The sequence below is a fragment of the Lupinus angustifolius genome, chromosome LG09 (genome assembly GCF_001865875.1).
Source record: "Lupinus angustifolius cultivar Tanjil chromosome LG09, LupAngTanjil_v1.0, whole genome shotgun sequence".
NCBI lineage: Eukaryota > Viridiplantae > Streptophyta > Magnoliopsida > Fabales > Fabaceae > Lupinus > Lupinus angustifolius.
This window is the reverse complement of record NC_032017.1, coordinates 12,553,322-12,574,180: the sequence shown is the minus strand read 5'-3', so window position 1 is coordinate 12,574,180 and position 20,859 is coordinate 12,553,322. Positions and strand designations below refer to the sequence as shown.

General features: G+C 32.4%; 4 protein-coding genes across 4 annotated transcripts; 1 reads left to right on the top strand and 3 right to left on the bottom strand.

Moving 5' to 3' along the window:
- LOC109356264 lies at positions 2,813 to 4,009 on the bottom strand. The gene is made up of 3 exons (XM_019599591.1): positions 3,902 to 4,009; positions 3,177 to 3,841; positions 2,813 to 3,008 (listed from the first exon to the last, which is right to left on the bottom strand). Exons 1-3 carry the CDS (start codon positions 4,007 to 4,009, stop codon positions 2,813 to 2,815), a joined length of 969 nt encoding a protein of 322 aa, XP_019455136.1.
- Positions 6,706 to 10,734, top strand: LOC109356957 ((+)-neomenthol dehydrogenase-like). Its single transcript, XM_019600615.1, has 5 exons — positions 6,706 to 6,756; positions 7,677 to 7,923; positions 8,066 to 8,122; positions 9,641 to 9,820; positions 10,318 to 10,734. The coding sequence occupies exons 1-5, from the start codon at positions 6,740 to 6,742 to the stop codon at positions 10,702 to 10,704; spliced, it is 888 nt and encodes a 295-aa protein (XP_019456160.1). The 5' UTR covers positions 6,706 to 6,739; the 3' UTR covers positions 10,705 to 10,734.
- Positions 12,379 to 13,950, bottom strand: LOC109356377 (bifunctional protein FolD 4, chloroplastic-like). Its single transcript, XM_019599703.1, has 4 exons — positions 13,702 to 13,950; positions 13,194 to 13,430; positions 12,897 to 13,064; positions 12,379 to 12,635 (listed from the first exon to the last, which is right to left on the bottom strand). The coding sequence occupies exons 1-4, from the start codon at positions 13,933 to 13,935 to the stop codon at positions 12,465 to 12,467; spliced, it is 810 nt and encodes a 269-aa protein (XP_019455248.1). The 5' UTR covers positions 13,936 to 13,950; the 3' UTR covers positions 12,379 to 12,464.
- Positions 16,818 to 18,804, bottom strand: LOC109356056 (LIM domain-containing protein PLIM2b-like). The gene is made up of 5 exons (XM_019599384.1): positions 18,511 to 18,804; positions 17,928 to 18,027; positions 17,789 to 17,817; positions 17,541 to 17,630; positions 16,818 to 17,317 (listed from the first exon to the last, which is right to left on the bottom strand). Exons 1-5 carry the CDS (start codon positions 18,643 to 18,645, stop codon positions 17,033 to 17,035), a joined length of 639 nt encoding a protein of 212 aa, XP_019454929.1. The 5' UTR covers positions 18,646 to 18,804; the 3' UTR covers positions 16,818 to 17,032.

The following is a 20,859-nucleotide window of genomic DNA, read 5'->3' as shown; positions in this document are numbered from 1 at the left end:
ATCATGAAGATGATGATATGGAGTTCATACTCTGATGAGGCTTTGGGCTAAAACTGGTTCCTCTGTACTTGTTTTGTTATTTATGTTGTGTAATTTAGGATGTATGTTTAGGATGTAGAATGTATGTTTAGGCTGTATGTTTAGGATGTATGTTTAGAATTATGTGTAGGATGTAAGTGTAGGATGCATGTGTAGGAGGTAAGTGTAGGATGCATGTTTAGGAGGTAGGTGTAATTTCAGTATGTACTTTGTGTTTTGTTGTTTGCTTTTCAAGTTAAGTAACAAATGTAGTCGATGAAAGTGTTTGTTGAGTTCAATTGTGTAGTTGTGCTAGAGACATATGAATTGAAATGTGACATAAGACTCTGTGATTGAGAGTGATTGGGGTTCTGAGTTTGATTGTTTTCGGGATGTGGATGTTGATTCAGACACTAATCGAATAGGTTGAATAATGAGCAGTTAGTCAAAGGACAAAAACTTATAGCCGGGTAAGTGAGTGCACCCCAAATACAGATGAGTGTCTTTGCTGGATCTCACCAATGAATTTTGCTTGATTTTTATTGTCATTAAGCATGGAATAGCATGGAAATGACTAAGGCTTATTTTAGGATAGTTGAACTACAGCCAGAAAGCCAACCCGAATAAATTATGAACCAATTTTTGCTAGCCCCATTGAGCTGAAATAATTTTTTTTAATGTAAATTATGCACCTAAGCCACATTGAAATGTATCAATCCCCATACCTTTGGAGAGAGATCATTAGTGCATATGAGTATTGGTGAGCAATGTCAATTAAGTTTGTGAATATGAAGGTAGTGAAATCAAAAAGACTCCTTCTTCAACCATACGTTTAAATGGTAAAGCATGAAGCAAAGGAAAGAAAGAAACAAGTCAAAAATAAATCATGCAAGAAAATAGTAACTCAAAAGAAAAGAGTCAGTTGAAGAAGGAGAATTAGATGGTTGATGGAAAAGAACATGGTAAAACAAAATGGGAAAAGGAACACGGGAAGAAAAGGTAAGTATGCACTAGTGGTCTACCTCCCTTTTTGAATCCTAGAAAAAAAAAAAACAATATTTTTTTGTAGCCAAGCCTCAAACCCTGATGAAGTCCTTAAGATCCATGATTGAACTTGTGTATATGGGTTGATTGAACTGAAAGGCAAAATCTAATTGTTCTAGGTCGAGCAAAGAAATGAGAGAAACACATAACCTGTGAGATTGAGAGAGTCCTTTGATAGAATTGAGTAGTTATTCTTGCTATTCTGTTTGAACTTGAGCTGTATGTGCATTCTGTTATTAGTTGGAACTTGGTACACTATGATTGATCATGAAACAAGTCTCTGTGCACAAGTAAGTGAATTTCGCCGATGTCATGATTGGATGAGTAATTGTTTTGAAAACCAGGTGTATTCAATTGATTTATATTGTGTTACTTTGCTTGAGGACAAGCAAGATTCTAGGTTGGGGGAAATTTGTTAAGTGTCAAAATGTTAATGAAATGTATATGATTTTAGGGAACTTTGTTTAGATTTATGATATAATTGCATACAATTTCCGACAATTCAGTAATCTTGTACTCTTTAGGAATTTAATTACGTGTTGTTGTTTTCAGGGTAAGAAATGATGAATAAAGGAGAAAAAAAGAAGAAGAATAAGTTTATGACCAACACAAACCTCGCTCAAGCGAGGTAATGGTCACTCAAGCCATAATTCAGAGGAAAATCATCAGAAAACACTGGTACCCCTCGCCCAAGCGAGGGAGCCTCGCTCAGGCGCTATTTCAAGACCAAAAAACTCATACTTACTGTTTCTCCCTCGCTCAAGCGAGGGAGCCTCGCCCAAGCGAGATGTTCAAGTGTGGAGATGCATCTTCTCTTGCTCAAGCGAGAATCTCTAGCTTGAGCGAGAGAGTAATAGTTAGTGGTTGATATAGGCAGTTCTGGAGGAAAAGCCAGTTATCGAAACACTTCTGAAGCAATTCTTGGCACGAAATATAGGGAGATTAGGATAGAAATCATGGAAACGAATTTACTTCACAGAATTTCTTGTATTTCTCATAATTAGAGTATTGTAATGACCAGGATGAGTGGCTAGTTCTTCGTTGTTAGGATTTGAAATGTAATCTTCTAACCTTTGTACTCATGGATTCAATTCTAATGTGATTGTTATTTGATTTTGGGAAATTTATCTCATTCTTAATGCATGAGTTTAATTAGCTACTGAATTCTTATTCTTGGGTTCAAGTTTAATTGGAAAGTTAAATTTGGCACCTGATTTGGATTATCTTCTCTCATACACCATTATTTCAGGAATGGATAATGTTGTATGAATTGCTTTTACATTGTTTTTAATGCTAGTTAATCAGTCAATTAGCCAAGGAATTGGTAATTGAGTGATTATCTAAGAATTTTACACTCAAGGAATTGATGTAAATGAATTGCCGAAAATGTGCATAAGAATCAGTAACTTTGCAAGTTGCTTGGAATTGAATCTATGCATGTAAAAAGGGAAAGATGATGAATTTCGATCCCAACTCTTTTAAATTCGTAGTTAGCTTTTTATTTGAATTTAACCTTGTTACAAAACCACTATCAATTTATCAAACAAATTCGTGTAAATAGATACTCAATTCATTCTTGTAGGAATTAATGTAAATCTACTCTACTCCCTGAGGACGATATCCCAGTACTTTACCGGATTTTATTACTTGTACGATACGGTGCACTTGTCGTTCCGTAAATATCTAACAGTCTCTTCTCAACATCAAATAACTCACACTAGCCATTCTTCATTATTGAAGTGAAGCCTTTCTACACCAACTGACCAATGCTCAATAGATTGCATTTCACTCCAGGAATGAACAGAACATCAAAGATCAATGCACTTGAGCCATTCTTCCTCAGAATCACAACATCTCCAGTTCCTTCCACCTCCAGAGTGTTATCATCTGCAAACTTTATACTGCTTTGCTTGCTAGGATCAAAATCTGCAAGCCACTCCTTGTGGCTAGTCATGTGATTTGAGCATCATGAGTCAACATACCAAGACTCATGGCTATGCTCAACAGAGTTTGTGACTATGAGAGTCAGTGGTTCTTCTTCAAGTTCTTCTTGAACTGTTTAGGCTTCTTTCTCATTATGGTTCTTTTTGCCTTTTTAACTAAAGCACTCATACGAGTAGTGACCATTCTTGTGGCATTTGAAGCACTCAACATTCCTTTTGTCATACTTCTTTTGTTTCAGGTTCCTTCGTGGTCTTCCTCTTCTATTTGAAGATTTAGACCAATCGAGATCTCCTCTGCTCTTCTTTCCCTTCCACCTCATGATTTTATGGCTATATTCATCTCTGAAATTTGTCGCCTTCAAGGCTTGTTCAGGGTTCTTGATTGGATTCCTTTCAAGCAACCTCATTTCATGAGCTTCTAAAGAACTTTGAAGCTCCTCAATCTTCATTCTAGAGATATCTTTAGATTCTTCTATGGCTACTACAATGTAGTCAAACTTTTGTGGTAAGGATCTCATAATATTTTCAATGATCATGAGATCTGTCACCACTTCTCCACAACCTTTCATTTGGTTGGTTATTATGATTACCTTTGTAAAGTAATCACCAACCTTATCACTCTCTTTCATTTGAATTAGTTCATATTGCTTTCTAAGGGTTTGAAGTTTTACCTTTTCGATCTTGTCTGCACCAGAGTGGCTACGAATCAAGATATCCCATGTCTTCTTTGCAGTGGTTGCATTCTGGATTTTTTCAAAATGTATATCATCAACACAATGATGCAATAGAAACAATGCTTTGTTAGCCTTCTTCTTGGCCTCTTTGAACACAATCCTCTAAATTTCAGTAGCATCAGGATCAGGTACAAGAAGGCCATCTTCAACTACATCACTTACTTCTTGAAAGTTGAACAACACTTTCATTTGTCTGCTCCATCTATCCCAAATTTTCTCTGTTAACACAGGAAGACTCATTGATGGCAAACTTCCTCCATTTCCAACCATTTTTGAACCGAATCTTGCTTTTCTGCTCCTCAATTCTTATGTGCAGCCTTCGCTCCTCTTGCAATCAACACCACACACCAACCTAATTCACACACAGTGAATTTTCGAGTTGCACTCTACACACAGTAGCAGATCTTGTGAGATGATGGATTTTTAAAGTGTGATTCTCATGTCCTTGGATTTGGAACATGCTCTAGATACCAATTGTTAGAATCTAAGCAAAGAAATAGAAGAAGAAAGAGTTTGTATCGTGTATATTGATTCAACAAAGGCATTGTTTAACAAAGAAGAACTTTCTACTTATAGAAAGTACACAATAACAGAAAATAGAATTTCAAAACTCCCCGAACTAAAAATAGTAAGTTTCAACAAACTTAACCCAATCATTCACTAATGCAACTAACTATCTTCTAATATATTTGGATTACATTTTATTTCTAATAGATCCCTCCCATTATAAATAGTGTCATGAGAAAAAGATGTATGCACTGACAATGTACAACATTTATACAATGTCATTGTATCATCCACCATGATAGTGTGCATGTGTATAAATCTTTACACTATCAGTATACAGATTTTACATTATAGTGTCATACGTATTTTTTAATTTACTACATAAAGGTAAATTATGTACTTAATTCATACAGAACAAGTTATTTCTCAGTTGATTTTCGCAGTTGTTTTGTGCTACTTGACCAGTTCAACTCGTATTAGTGGCAATAGTTTGGTTAAGTAAATGGAGTGAGTAGTTCTAATAAAGTGGCAATAGTTTGATTTTGTTCTTGGTCTAATTTGGTTCAAGTGGACTTAATCTATGGTCTTAAATGAAACTTATGTTGACTTTGGTTAGTTTTCACTTTTGAGCATCATAATGAGTGACGAGAATCACTTGTCCTTAACTGTGTCTTATTTCTTGTTTCAAGCCAATCACATATTGATACAAGAATAAAGACTTGGGATAGGAAGTAAGAAACCGTTTGAAACATATAACCTCTGTCCTATAATGAGATAAGGTTGAAGCGCATAAAAGTATAATTCTTATAGCTAAGAATCATACATTTTATTCTCAAATAAAATATATTAATATTTTGTAGGACATGTTGATTAAGGTACATTCAATCAAAATAATTACAAAAGTTATAATAGCTCGGAATTGATGGTACCCAGAATTAACACTATGTTTGGTTTGGGAAAGAAAATAAGAGAAAAGAAAACTTAAGGAATGAAAATTGAAGGAAAGAAAAATAGTGTAAAGTAGAATGATTTTTTAGTTGTTTGGTATGAAAGAAAAAGAGAGAGAAGAGAGAGGAAAGAAAACATGTGTTGAGACAAAATGACACAAATATCCACAATTAAAAAGATACAAAATTAACATACAAATATTCACATTTATCTTAAAATTAAATACTTCTATAAGTAGTGATGTATAAAAATATATTTATATTAAAATATTATTAACACAAATTTCAAGGCAACTCAATCTATCATGTTTGTGTATCTACACTATAATATCTCATCTATGATTCTTTATGGGTAAGATTGTAATTTTACTTCGATGGTAGATTTCTCATCATTTTCTCTCCAAATTGGGGTGGAAATGTTTTTTTGTGGGACCCACCCGAAATTTTCTTTCCACCCTATTTTCTTTGCTAACCAAAGGAGGGAAAACATCCAAATTCATCTATTTTCTCTTCCCTCCTTTTCTTTCCTTTCCTTTTCAATAGAACCAAACAAGGCTTAAGTCTTGAAGGGAGAGATTTTGATGGGTTTTATAGGACATGTTGAATAAGGTAGATTCAATCAAAATAATTACAAAAGTTATAATAGCTTAGAATTGATGGTACCTAGAATTAAGTCTGGAATGGAGAGATTTTGATGGGTTTTATAGGACATGTTGATTAAGGTAGATTCAATCAAAATAATTACAAAAATTATAATAGCTTAGAATTGATGGTACCCAGAATTAAGTCTGGAGAGATTTTGATGGGTTTTATACTTAAGTGTAGAAGTAAAAAAAAAGGTGAATATTACTTCTAATTTCACTAAAATTCATATATAGTATAATTTATTCTAAAAAAATTATAAATAGTTTTCTATATTTTGCATCTTCTTTTGGTTAGTGAAAATTTTAATACTTGAAGTTGCATCGTTTTACTATATATAATATGTTCTAACTACTTTGTTGGTCCCCAATATTACTACTTGCAATCAAACAAAGACATATATGTCCCTTTTATGACGTGTATAAATAGTGATATAAACATAGTTTATTAACTATTTTCTGGTGAACATATAAGTTATTAATATTTTAATGGTATTAACCAAAAGTATCATATCTTATTATTTATTTTAGTAAGAAAACAATGTCTTTCATAGAGTATGATTGTTGTTGTGTCAATGACAATTTTGGAGTTTGTTAATTTTGATTTGGGACTCCTACAAACCATACATTAATTATCATTTTTTCAGCTTAAATTATTTGTTATTCCCAATATGTTACTTTCAAATTCCAATAATTGTGAACGTATCTATATTTTATGCTTACCCAATTTTGCTTACGTAATGGCTCTATACTTTAAAAAAAAATAAATAAACAAGGGCGATGGATCAGCTACACTATAAAATTTAGAGGCAATTCTGCATATGAAGCAAACCAAAACAATCTCATTACTACAGTTCTATTCAGTATTCACTCTAGGCAGAGAGGGAAAAAAGCTTATCATCATTATGGAAGAAGCACAAAGGTATAGAGAAACTTAATATGATAAAAAATTTGTGATCTTGTATGTTACTAACTTACTGAAGTTATATTAGATTATAAATCGACATACCTGGCCAACAAGTATAGGTGTCACAATATTAGTGTGACAGTGACAGGATTTGTGACACACTTTTGGGACAACTAATCTAAATTCATATCAAAGAACATAGATTATCTATCTCAAAAGTGTGTTTCAAATCATATCTCGTCTAATAAAATTGTGTCAGCTAATAAAAAATAACATATTATTTTAATTTTATGTCCCTGACTCAATTTTTTTAATAGGTCTCACAATATCATTGGATGAGAACAAGGTTTATGACATACTATTAGAACAAATGATAAGAATTCTATATCAAAGTATGAAGATCATAAAGATTAGTTTCTCATCATGTTGAAAACTCTCTTAAGTCCAAGGGGAAAAAACAATAGATTATTACAGATATATAGATCTTAAAATAAAAATCCTAGATATAAATTTAATGGTAAAAATGTTTGTGAATTTTCACATGAGAGTAGTGCCTGTAAACGAAGTATGGTAGGTTTGCCAATACCATGAGATAGTTTATATGCTAGTCAACTAATATATTTGAAAAAGAAAATGTAATTACTGGATGTTTGGCATTTGACAAAAGTCAAAAAGTAATTACTTGATGTTTGACAATAAATCAGTTTATGAGCTCTTATTTGATAAGCCAAAAAGTAGCTTATAGTTTATAAGTTATGTGCTACACTGATTTTCACACATGAAGAGTGTATACATAGTTATTATATCATCTACTATTTATTTGAATTATTTATTTTGAAAATTCAATAATAATTAAATATTAATGATGAATGATATGTATTTTAGGATTTAGTTATTTTATTAACTCTTCCAGAACTGTATCTTGATTTGGTTAGGTATGCGGTAGTGACCGGAGCTAATAAGGGGATTGGTTATGGGATATGCAAGAAATTAGCTTCAATTGGTATTGTGGTTATACTTACGGCTAGAAATGAAAAAAGAGGTTTAGAAGCAGTTGAAACATTGAAAGAGTTTGGTCTCTCTGACTTTCTGATTTTTCATCAACTTGATGTGACTGATCCTGCAAGTGTTGCTTCTCTAGCAGATTTCATTAAAACCCAATTTGGAAAACTTGATATCTTGGTATGTATAATGATAATTTTGTGTACTTGGAATTAGAACCATTTGGTTTCAAATTCTTAAAGGAAAAATAAGCCGAAAATTTTCTGTTTTTGATTTAATCTATTTCCGGAAGGTATTATAGGTTTGACATAATATTGTGCAGGTGAACAACGCGGGTACTCCTGGCGGAATAGTAGATGGAGAGAATGTTCTTAGAAGGGTAAGGTTCCTTCTTCTTCTTCAATACAAAGCACTTTGATCCAATGAAAAATAAAAAGTCTATATAGAATCAATAGATGAAATTTCAGATAAGAATCGAGTGTAATAATATATATGCACTTAGTATAAAGATGAATTGATGAATAATATAATTATAGTGAATAAAATCATATAAATACATTTTTTTCTTATAATTTTGTTGTTAAATGACGATCATAGCTAATATTTTATGAGAAAAATATATATGTTGACAGTATAGAGTTTTATATATTATTATATTATCCATTATTTATGTATAATCAGATTTTACAAAAAAAAAATATAAACAAATGATGAATTAATTTTGTATAAATTTTTAACAAATAGTACATAAATATTACACTCATGTTTTATTTTATTTATATATATATTGACTTCTCTAATCTATACAATACTATATAGGATAAGTCACTACCTCTCTTTATTAATTAATATGAGTATTCCTATTAGTTAATTACACAATTACATTTTTAACTGTAGATAAGTGTTTCATTATCTTTCCTCTTTAGTAGTTTCTATTAAAAAAATCCTAATAATAGATCCTATACTATTCCAATCACAATTTCTCCATCACTGGAAAAGCAGAAACCACTTTTGTTCAATGCATAAAATCTTCATACACTGTTGCGTATCAATTCATCAAAAGGCTGCGTCATCAATGGTTCAATGCTTAAGTTTGCCCTATATATATCTCATTATTTAATATCGAAAAACAAAGCTATAACATTTTACATATTTTACATATTTTAAACATTTAATACATGTTGAATTGTTTATTATACTATAAATAGAGCTTTTAATGTTTTGATTCATTCAATAAAAAAGATTCCCAATATTCATTTTATCTTCCATATCATTTTCATAATATTTAATACAATATTTTTTTATATTTTCATCACTTTTTTCATAATTAAAAATTAAAACCTCTGCAAGTTCCAAGAACGCAAACTGAAATTCAGTCTTGTAAGAAAATTGCCAATAAATACAAAATGAATTATTTTATTTATTTATTTAAGGAGAATCAGTGAATTGTATAGAGTGGGAGATCCTAGAAAAATTAGAATTTATTTAGGTTACTAAGTTATTTTGGGTACAATTTAGTTTTAAGTGTATTTGATAAACTTAGATGATATAATTAACTTTAAAAATGTACAATACTGAAAGGTAACTGTGCAAAATAAAAATATATAAGTGGCAAAATAAATATAAAAACAATTTGGAGATGATGACAAAGACATTATAGAATATTACATATTATATACCATGTAGTGTTACAATAGTTGGTCCATTATTTAGAAGTAACATCAAGGTTCTCTAATCAAAGCCAAATTAATTATTAATTATTAAGATTGTATCCACTCTTTCATTAAAAAAAGCATTCCCTGTATTTTTTATTTTCAATTTCTTATAAATTGGTTTTGTTAATTCAATCATGAATTGCTTCATGGATCACTGGTTTAACTTTAACTTGCTATTGTAGAAAAGGGGTGAATTGTCAGATTGGAATAAAATAGTGCGCCAAAGTTATGAGTTAGCTGAAGAAAGTGTTGAAACAAACTTCTTTGGTACAGAAAGAGTAACTGAAGCTCTTATTCCTCTACTTCAACTATCCAATTCACCTAGGATTGTCAATCTTTCCTCTAGAATGGGAGTATTGCAGGTATAATTATTTTCATAATTAAAATAAATATCAAGTTTTTAATTTTTATTTTATTTTTCCGATTTGAAAAACATTGTTATATAAAACATAGAACTTCACACGTTTATAAAAAAATTAAAAGGGTCTATGTATTCTATTTTGAATTTAATAGGTAAGCATTATTAATATAAAGTTGTTTTACTTACTCAATAAATTATCTATCATTTATGTATATTTTTTATTTGATGATGGTGAATGCATGAATAGTTGATGATGTATTTATGGAATGAAAAACTCTTACGATGTTAGTGATTATTTTCTCTTGTATAATATTTTTATTTTTTAGCTCTAAAATCTTAGTAGTTGGTAGTGAAAAAAACAGGAGTAAAAACCATTTTGTAGAACTAATGCATCTTATAAAAGAATTGATTTTCTTGACATGGCTGTTATGAATGACCTAACATGAGATTATGATAAGGTTTTAATGTTTTATTATATTTCTTAATTTGTTGTTTCAGAACATACCAAATGAATGGGCAAGAAGAGTGATTGGTGATGACATAGAAAAAAACCTCCTTACAAACAAAAAACTAGGTGAGGTTCTAAGAGAATTTCTAAAAGATTACAAAGAAGGATCATTGAAAACCAAAAACTGGCCAATTGTTGTTTCTGGTTACACAATGTCAAAAGCAGCATTGAATGCTTACACAAGGTTGTTGGCTAAGAAGTTCCCTCATTTTCGCATAAATTGTTTATGCCCTGGCTTTGTAAAAACTGATATAAACCAGAATACAGGGTTTTTAAGCATTGATGAAGGTGCTGAATGTCCTGTTAAGCTAGCTTTGTTGCCAGATAATGGTCCTTCAGGTCTCTTTTATTTCATGGATGAAGTTATTTCCTTTTGATCTATATGGCTTGTCTTGGACCTACTAATTTGAAGACATGAAATTGTTCTGATATAAGTGTTGAGACATGATATTTTATGTTCTAAGTTTCTTCTGAATTAAATAAAATGGATTTAATTAATGTAAATCAGATTTATGTATGGGTGACACATGAAAGTAGTCCCATTGCATATTGGACTAATTGGATCTATCCATCTTCTTCATTTTTTAGTGCCATTGATCTTTTATCACTTGTATTTGGTTTAAACTATTTAGAGAAAGACTATTAAAAATTTAATTCTACTTAACATTTAATCTGATAGCAAACACATATATTCAAATATGATGTGTTGTATATGTTTTCATATAAGTTTTTCTGAATGATATGACTGACCTAATATTAAGGGTGGAAACAGGTCAGGCCGCCTATCAGGGGCCTATTACCTGGCCTATAACAGGCTAGGTCAGGCCAGGCTTTTTTTACGAACAGACCAGACTCAGGCTTTCTAAAAACCTATTTAACTTAACAGGCCAGGCTTTAGGCCACCTAAAAGGCCTATAAAGCCTAACAGGCCGGTCTATTTAGCTATATTATATAAAAATGTTAAAATTATACTATTTTAATATAAGCAATATTATTATATATGTGTAATATTAATATAAAAATATAATTTAATTATTAGAATTAGATGGGTCTAACTAAAAATAAGCCTATAAGCTCATTAAAATGTAGACATGGTAGCCTATTTCATGAGCATATAGTATAATAGGCCTTTAAACAGGCTAACAGGCCAGACCAGGCTTTTAAACAGGCCAGGCCTAGGCTTTGAAATTTTTTTTAAACAGACTAACAGGTCAGACCCAGGCTCCTATGTTCTATATAGGCTAGGCCTGTTTAAGGCAAAGCCTGGCCTGGTCTGGTCTGGCCTGGTCTGGCCTGTTTCCACCCTTACCTAATATAGTTTAGGTATACACTACAGCATGTGAAAGCAAGCCTTGAAGCACATTAACAACTAAACCAAACTAAAGAATAAACCAGATCAGCTATTGTTATATTATTTTTTTTAATAAATTAAACTTCATAATAAACTACATCAAACTTCGGTTGCAATTGACTTTAATGGAAAAAATACCCGTTGGGAGAGTTAGCCACACGTACTTGTGGATATTCCCGGCTTGGACAGGATTGCCTCCAGTGCGAAGATAGAAACCAAAAAAACTTCGGTTGCAATTGACTTTAATGTACGTTACAAAAATACTACATCTAACAAGACAGGACTATGGACACTCTTAAATGTCTATTACTAATAGTGTACCAATCATAATTTTATAAAATTAAAACTTATAATTGGTTGGGAATGAATGTGAAAGGGAATTTAGAGTAACGACACCTCATCTAACAATCATTTAAACTCATATCCTTAAGAATGCCTAAGATTAATGAATTCATAGTGGCATGATCTCCATGAGTTTTCTTTTGAAAACTTAGACATCAGTCTCCTTAACAATTGGAAGTCATAAGGTGGTCTGATAGTGAGTTTAAGGAATAAAGTGAAAGAGGTTGTGAGTTCAATTCTCACCCACAACAAAATACTAACATTTGCTGATAAAAAAATCTCTTAGACAATTTGTGCATCACATAATGATGCAACATGAATGAGGTGGATGTTCAGGAGGGGAAGAAACTTCCCTTTCTTTTCTCTCTGGAATAGACCAAAAACAAAAATAGATGGCTCAAAATGATACACATGCTTTCACCAGGTTGCAATTGACCATATATGTTATTCAAAATTGTGGATCCTCTTTGCAGAGATGAGTGTATTTTTGAGAAGCATCGCTATTGTCATCGGTCCAACTCCTCCTGGAACTGGCGTAACAGCTGAGGCAACTATGCTTGCTTCTTCATAACAAACATCTCCAACCATTCTATAACCTCGAGGACTATTTGAATCCTGTCACAAAAACCAAACACATAGGTTAAATAACCTACACAAAACTATAGGGATGATATTGAGTACAAAACACTTGGTGACAAAATTTGACGAATGACCAAAGGTTTCATAAATTATTTTACGAAAAAGATTAGGTGCAATTAGGATTTTCATACAAATTCAGCATTAAATATGTTCATCCTCTTAAGAGTCTAACTGGTACCAATGAATATAGGACCACACTAGTATACTATTAGCCAGACCTTCAACAAGTTTACCGACCTCTACTGGGTTGATTCCAACATCGATTATGACTGCGCCAGGTTTTATCCAGTTTTCCCTGACCATATTCGGTTGCCCAACAGCGGAGATGATAATATCTGCCTGCCTTGTGATCTTCTCGGGGTTAATGGTCCTGGAGTGGACAATACTGACAGTAGCATCTTCTCTCTGGTGATACAACAAATACACAAAGAAGTAGAAACATTTAAAAAGAAAGAAGCAAAGAGTTATGCTTAATTAAAACTAGTTATTAAGATTAGCAACAATATTTAAACTTTTGGTTCAATAGAATGTTACCTGCAGCAAGAGTGCAACCGGTATTCCTACAATGTTGCTTCGACCAATCACAACAGCTTTCTTTCCTTTGATAGGAATACCATATCTGTGCAGTAGCTCTATGCATCCCTTTGGTGTACAGGGAACAAACATTGGTTCTCTTCCACGCATGGCAAGGCAACCGATATTTAACGGGTGAAAACCGTTGACATCCTTCTCAATTCTAACCGCATTCAAGATGTTTTGCTCATTCATGTGCTGTCACATGACCAAGGAAACTTAGTAAAACTTTCATACAATGTATTCTGAGAAGACTTGTAATATACAAACAATAAAAGTTGAAGTATTTGGTGTTCTCAAACTAAGCCATTGGGGAAACACTACAATATTAATATTACCTACCTGAAAAGCTTAATGTAGATTTCTAAGCACTTGTGAGTTAGGAAATATAAACATACGCTACTCTCAAATTCATATCATACTAAACTTTTCCTAAAATGTAAATGAAATTAGAGATTTAGAAGCATACCTTAGGTAAAGGTAACTGAACGAGAATGCCATGAACGGAAGGATCATTATTGAAGTCAGAAATATAGTTCAACACTTCTTGTTCAGTAGAATCCTCGGACAAATTAGCTTCCAAAGAAATGATTCCCACAGAATCACAAGCCTTCTTCTTGTTACACACATAAGTGGCAGAGTCCTTCCTATCTCCAACAAGGATTACAGCCAAGCCCGGAGTCACACCGATGGCTTCTTTCATCCTGGAGACTTCAGCCCTTATCTCATCTCTGATTCGATTTGCCACTGCTTTTCCATCAATCACCTTGGCACAAGCCTCGGCAGTCAAGGAAGCTGCACAAAAAGCCATATAGAAACAGATTGGGAAAAGTTATCAGGTAACTCAAAAAGTTTATCACATACATATGGGTACCAAAAATAAATGTATATCAGGTAACTCAAAGGTTACAATAAATGTTTTAAATTCGAGTCTGCAACCATTACAAAGACTGATATGTTAAACTTTTGGGAGTTACTGAAACCATAACACGACAGTAATCATTGCCACATTCGTCGCCTTTGTCCGAAACTTCATGGTTTGGTTTTTGGATTTTCTACTACCACAACTACTATTTAAAACCTTAGTTACAATGTTCAAGATAGGAACAAAGACAACATAGGGAGCAGCACAGAAAGAAAAGCACTTTTCACTAGGCTGATATTCAAAAGAATGCATTAACTGGGGAAATGATAGAGCATTGTGGCATCATTGGATCCATGTATCCAAGCCTATAAAGGCTTGGTTGTTGGTGTTGATTATTAGAGCAGAGCATATACAGACACAGTAGAAACAATAAATGTCATAATTGATCCTTCATTCCTAGAGTTTTCACTTAGCATACAGACAAAATAGGATGGAAGAGAATGTTCTGTTATGCTCTCTTTGGTTGCATCTCTTTCTGTGGATTCAAAACATTCCAACTTTTGTCACCTAGAGTTAGTTAAGTTGGTTATTCATGTAAGTGCCTAGGTTCAAAACCCGGAAGTGCAATCTAACACTCTTACCCTTCGCTTGAAAAAGTATATAAACAAATCTTTGCTTATTAAAAAGACACATTTCATGGATTGTTCATAGAATTGGAGTGAAAATATAGTAGAAATATATCTAATTCCAAACACAACCCTCAAACAAGATAGAATTCACAACAGCATGGAAATGCTTTTACATCCAAAAAAATATATATTAAAAAGGAACATTTTGCATGGACCCAGATCGAAGAATGAAGGGAAAATGGCACAGAAGGGTGAATGAGAGAGAGAGAGAGAGGAATAAAGTTACCAAGGGGAATAAGAGAGGATGGTGGAGGGTGAGAGGGAAAGGAATGAAGGGCGAAACGGAAGTGAGTTGGTCCCACACGGAGGGGACCTACGAAGCGGTGTAAGGGAATGACAGGGTGGCGATGGCGGAGATGGAGGAGGCGAACGGCGGAGGAAGGTGAAGAGTCAATGAACAAAATAGAAGAAGAAGCCATTTGCGTTTGTGAACCAATGTTGTGTTCAGCTCTCAGCAACGTGGGAGGTATAGTTGTACAATATATATATATATGTGTGTGTGTTGGGTAAAAAATAAAGAACAAAAAATCTGGATTATTGGACCTATGCTAAACACTTATGCATGATTGTATATCCAACGAAAACAGAGAAAACCTAACATAGTATGAAAGTCAAACAAAGGAAAAAATAAAATTTAATTGACATGTGAGTGATAAATGTAATCTTTATTTAGTAACAAAACTTAAATGCTATGTTTTAAGTACTTGTGTTGTGATGGTATTGTGTGGGAAAATCACTCTAACTTCCATTTTGTGTTGGTCATAACTCATAAGCCATATAATCCTAGAAGTAGTGCTATTTTATGGACGTGGTGTTTGCATGAGTTCTCTCCATATCATCCCCTTCTTGTTTACAAGTTCCTGCAACACTTACAAACTCCTTGAAAATTTAAATGGATTTGGCAACCACTTTTCTCTATATTGGTTTGTTGGAAGAAAAAAGATGTATGCATTTATAAAAAAAATTATACTATCACTATATCATTCATCATTCATATTTGATTATTTGAGTAATAAAATTAGTAGTGGATGATGTTATAAAATTTTAAGCTGATAATAATGTTACACTATTGTGGAAAATGCTTAGAAAATGGATCAACTCCATCTTTGCCATGTTACCTTGAGGGGGTTATCAAAATGTAAATAGTATATGCACAGTGCATTACAATTTACAATGTATGCATGTGGTATAGGTAATTTGTTGGTAATCATGCATGTGTCCCTCTCCAAAGAAAAAAAAAATTCATTGATACCCAATTCAAGTCCATGTAATTTTCCAATTTCAGATTTAGAGAACTAAAGAGGATGAACACCTTATTGCTTAAAGATAAAATCACACTTCTAAGTTCCTAAATACCCTTGAGTACACACTCTATTCTTTCTGAAATTGAAACTTTAACCTCTTTGGTCTAATATGATACTTGATAATTCATAAGTGCATTATACCACTAGACTTTGCCTAAGCTCCCTGTCCCCCTCTCTCCTAATATGAAGCATTAAGTAATAAGAGAGGCAGATAATCAGACTAGCACAAAGGGCATTACATCCTCTCATTTATTCTGAGCATAGGAATTAGGGAATGTTCAATGTTTTGAAAGCTAAATATCATAAAAACAAGGAAAATAAAGTATCCCATTATATCAGGAAACAAGTTATATCCTCTAGTTACTATAATTATGACATACGTTCTATTCTTCAACAGATACAAGACCACATATATCCATAAATTCTTATATTAAATGAGTCATACTCTTAGTTTTTTTTCGTATCATCAAATGTCTTCCTCATAAGATACTATTGAGTTATCTTTTTTCCAACAAACCATTTTGCACACACATTGCAAAAATCCAATCAACTATGCTGTGGATGTGTCCTTTTATTATTCTTTGTTGCTCACTAAACTCCAATTAAGTAGCAAAATTTCCAGATGCTGTTAAATTCTGTACTTTTCTATCAAATTAGTATTTGCACATGAAAAATATAACTGGCATCAAATTATAAAGGGTTGCAAGATCAAATACAAATTCCAACAGAAAGAATAAAAAAAACATATTGTATTGCTCATTTCTTTTGCTTGAATAAACTGAATCTGAATACACAAACAAACCTTATTATTACAATTAAACTCAAAAACAAATTAATGATCAAATGTTTGACAAAAAATGAAATTGAATTTAACCAAATGTAATGATGACCCTGCTGCTGTTAAAGAAAAGGGAGGAAGCAATTCATGTTCCCCTTTTTCATTCAAGAAGATTCTTTTTCTTCTTCTTGTTCTTCTTTTTTGTCCTCAGGTTGTGGCTCTGGTGAAGGGAACTCAATTGTTTCAGGAGGTGTAGAAGAACCATTTCTTCTGTGTGCAGCAGCTTGTAGTACATGGCTATAGTTCCCTTTCTCCATGAAAAGTTGTGAAAAATGGACCCTACAGTATAGGACACCATCTAGAGCAGCATATGAGGAATGTGTAAGGTGACACCCTCCATGAGCACACCTAAAGCAATTCATGTGAAAGCATTCCCCTTCCAGTGTCATCTATTTAACATCACAAAGTATTGTATCATTAGTTTTGGAAAGTATCTAAGACTTTCTATCATTTAATGATTTATATGACACATTTATGCATTATCAAGGAGGTCATAAGTTCGAGTTGCGGAATCAAGCTTTCGTGCACCTTGTGTATACCATAAGCGCAATGGCATGGAATTGTACTTTTTCTATATGTTTTTGTGTATGATTAATATTGGAGATTACAAACCTTTTCCAGAGGATAGACTGTTTTTGTGCAAACTGAGCATTTGTCTAAGGTTCCACTGAACATGGAAGAGACTTTACTGGGAGTCCTATTCTGTTAAACATAATTGTAATTGACATATTAGAAAGAGTAAAACAGAGGAATTGGAGAAAATAAAATACATTTCCCTATGATCATAAGCATATTGCAGGCAAATAATTGATAATAAAAATACAATGATGGACTATGCAAAGGTAGGATAATGAACATACCAAATCGTGGTGCCTCTCAGAAGACTTTCCTGTTAAATTTACAGTCATGAAAAACAATGCAACTCATTATCAGAATTGAGGATGAATCTTGAATGAAACAATAACAAAGAGATTGGGGAAGAAGTGGAAATCATCTTACCATTTTGAAAGTTCTTGCTAAAATTGCCGGATTCCTTGTAAAGTTGTTCAAAATGTGTCCTGCAATAGAGGACACCATCCATTGAAGAGTATGTGTTCATCTGGCCAACATAAAATTGCATCATTAGCACCCCTTTAGGAACAAGATAAAACTACATAATTAAATATTTTGCTTTGATGAATCAAATCATATCAAACCACTAACTCGGCCTTATAACTTCATTTACAGTTTATATCACAAAATTAGGAATCCAAGAGGCTTAAAAACTATCATGTGTATCAGTCAATAATATGCTATTAACAATGGCTTAGACATTTTCTATAGACATGTTTTATGACATCATTTGACATGTTTTATTGTATTCAAAGATTGTTTAGTGTGGTAGAGTCTAGGGGCCAATGTACTTATGGATGACATTGAATCTGATTGATATTGCCTGTTATATTGTATTTCAGGTTACTAATTATGCATGTAATTAGTTAAACATTTGCATATGAAAAAAAAAACAGATAGCAGAATATAAGAACAAGATGAAGCCATAAATAAATGAATACATAAAATCAAATGTATTGAAGAACTATACCGTAAGTACTCCATTGCAATGTGTGCATTTGAAGCAACTTTTATGGTAAGGAATGCCTTCAAGAGTTAACAAGTCAACCACATAAACAGTCTTATCACAAGCCTTGCATTTGTCCAAAGTTCCAGTGAATGACATTTTTCCCTTCCTTAAGAATATTTATTGCTTGTCTTAATGTTTTTCCTTAATTCAGAAGGGTGTCTGAGGAACAAAGTTCAACAAGAATTTTCACCTTAGACAAATGGGGATTGAACAAGGTCTTGGATATGTCTAAGGAAAAATAAATTGTATCAAATTATAGTTGATTATATCCTAATGAAAAATGGTTGACTAAGTGTTTGGAGGGCCCAAAATGTTTAAGCAAAAATGGAAAATTAATTAATGATGAAATTTGTGGATCTGATCTAATTGATTGGAGTGAATGGTGTTTGACCATTCCAATGGGTAGAAATTATGGGATGTAACTAAAAATAGGTTTACTTAATTGAGGATTTCATAATTAAGAATTTAAGATGTTAATAGAGTTGAATTTGGATGGCCTATATGTTAGATTTGTCAGCATGACATTGACCAAGTTAAGCATTGTTTTTATTCAAAAAAGAATCCTCCTTTTAAGAATTTGATAAATTAAGAGGACTTTGTATTTATGAGTAATTCTAGACAGGCAATCCCACTGGTTCCTAATTTTATCTTAGTTCACCAACAAGTCATTTGTCTAATAGTGTAAAGCTCCGTTAGATCTTCAAGATAATGAAAAGGTTATCGGTTCAATTTCTATAAGCTACACTTGTTAGAATGAACAACTACGCACCCCCGAAAATGATTAGTCCTTACCATAAGATGAAGTGATACCCTTGATTATACTACACACCCGAAAAGAATTAATCCAAGGTGAACCTTCACGATACCAGAGAAAAACAAGAAAGTAGTTCCTCCTAGAGTCCAGTAGATGGTGTTTGTATACTCTTACTTTTAAATGGGTATTTCACTTTTAAACTTATTTGTTTATTAAACATGAATAACTGTAGGTCGATAATGAATATCATTTGAATAACAGTTTGTATTACTGTCAACAATCAAGTTCACCCGTATCAACTGCTTTATTATCATACATTCCATTCCATAAACCTTATTGAACCTAACACATCATGAACCTTCTTTTATCACATTTTAAAATTACCAATTTCATTAATTTTTCCATCACGAATCTAACACATGGGTTAAGAGTGAACACCAACGACTCAAGATACCAAATGTTGTGTATCAGAAAACAATTGTTGTACATACTTTAGGAATAAACAAGACATAGAATAGAGGCAAAAACAAGATATTTGTTACTAAAGTCCCACATGCATGAAATTATTGACTAATTATTTGAGATTGGGATTAGCAATTCAGTTTAGCTGATTAAAAAATGTATGTATCTCAATTCATAAACCCTAAACTCATTGAGTAGTGAAAGAAAACTGTGATCCATAGTGTATCATTCTGTACCCTTGCCTGTACTGATCCACAGTGGTATCCAATATTACTGATAGTTTGATGATAAACAAAGGGCGAAATATTCATCTCTTCACAAAAGTAATTTAGAAAATAGTTATTTAATATGCTATATATTGTCTCTTCCCTGCTAATACTTAATGTACTATGCTATTATATTAAATATATGTAAATATATAATGAGAATAATGTATCTCCTCATATCAGGAGATAATTTATTTCCTTTCGCCAGTAAAAAAATGTGACATGTGCACTATTTGGTTTATTTTTAAAAATATTTTTATAGAAAATGATGAAACATGACACGTGTCATGATTTCACTGGCAGAAAGAGATAACTTATCTCCTTATACCAGGAGATACTTCATTCCCAAATATAATATATTAAGAGTATACTTACTTGAAATGTTTTTTTGAATTCACTATAATTCTAAAGTATAATTGTACATTATTAATAGAATTTTTTAAAATAATACAATTATAAAATAAATTGAAATAATATAACATAAAAGTTAAATATTAATGAGGTTTCTGGTGCGAAATCGAATGAATATTTTATATTATTAATCACTAATGTGTGTATAATTAATCATTGTGCGGCACCAGAAGTTCATATATCGGATTAGCACCAGGCAGAGACTCGCATGAAACCTCAAGATATGAGACAAATACTCAAAATATCTCTTTAGATGTTGGAGAGAATGATCTTATTTGAGATGAGAAGTAGTGTATCCTTATGGCATGTATGTGAAATCATAACGAAGGGTTTCATACAAGCGAGTCCATAAAAGCACATGGGCGCTGATTGACTCTAATCCTGGGTGTAACACATGCATTGGCTTGGACACAAGAT

Excerpts from the sequence above, each read along its gene's own strand:
- LOC109356056 (XM_019599384.1), bottom strand. The coding sequence starts at position 18,645 with ATGTCATTCACTGGAACTTTGGACAAATGCAAGGCTTGTGATAAGACT. Across the intron at positions 18,028-18,510 it reads ATTGCAATGGAGTACTTACG|ATGAACACATACTCTTCAAT; the intron begins GTATAGTTCTTC and ends TATGTTGGCCAG. Across the intron at positions 17,631-17,788 it reads CTGAGAGGCACCACGATTTG|AATAGGACTCCCAGTAAAGT; the intron begins GTATGTTCATTA and ends TATGTTTAACAG.
- LOC109356957 (XM_019600615.1), top strand. Across the intron at positions 7,924-8,065 it reads TTGGAAAACTTGATATCTTG|GTGAACAACGCGGGTACTCC; the intron begins GTATGTATAATG and ends AATATTGTGCAG. Across the intron at positions 9,821-10,317 it reads CTAGAATGGGAGTATTGCAG|AACATACCAAATGAATGGGC; the intron begins GTATAATTATTT and ends TTGTTGTTTCAG.
- LOC109356377 (XM_019599703.1), bottom strand. The coding sequence starts at position 13,935 with ATGAAAGAAGCCATCGGTGTGACTCCGGGCTTGGCTGTAATCCTTGTT. Across the intron at positions 13,065-13,193 it reads CGGTTGCACTCTTGCTGCAG|AGAGAAGATGCTACTGTCAG; the intron begins GTAACATTCTAT and ends TTGTATCACCAG. Across the intron at positions 12,636-12,896 it reads TTGGAATCAACCCAGTAGAG|GATTCAAATAGTCCTCGAGG; the intron begins GTCGGTAAACTT and ends TTTTTGTGACAG.
- LOC109356264 (XM_019599591.1), bottom strand. The coding sequence starts at position 4,009 with ATGGTTGGAAATGGAGGAAGTTTGCCATCAATGAGTCTTCCTGTGTTA. Across the intron at positions 3,842-3,901 it reads TGTTGTTCAACTTTCAAGAA|AGGATTGTGTTCAAAGAGGC; the intron begins GTAAGTGATGTA and ends ACTGAAATTTAG. Across the intron at positions 3,009-3,176 it reads CACAAGAATGGTCACTACTC|CCACAAGGAGTGGCTTGCAG; the intron begins GTATGAGTGCTT and ends TCACATGACTAG.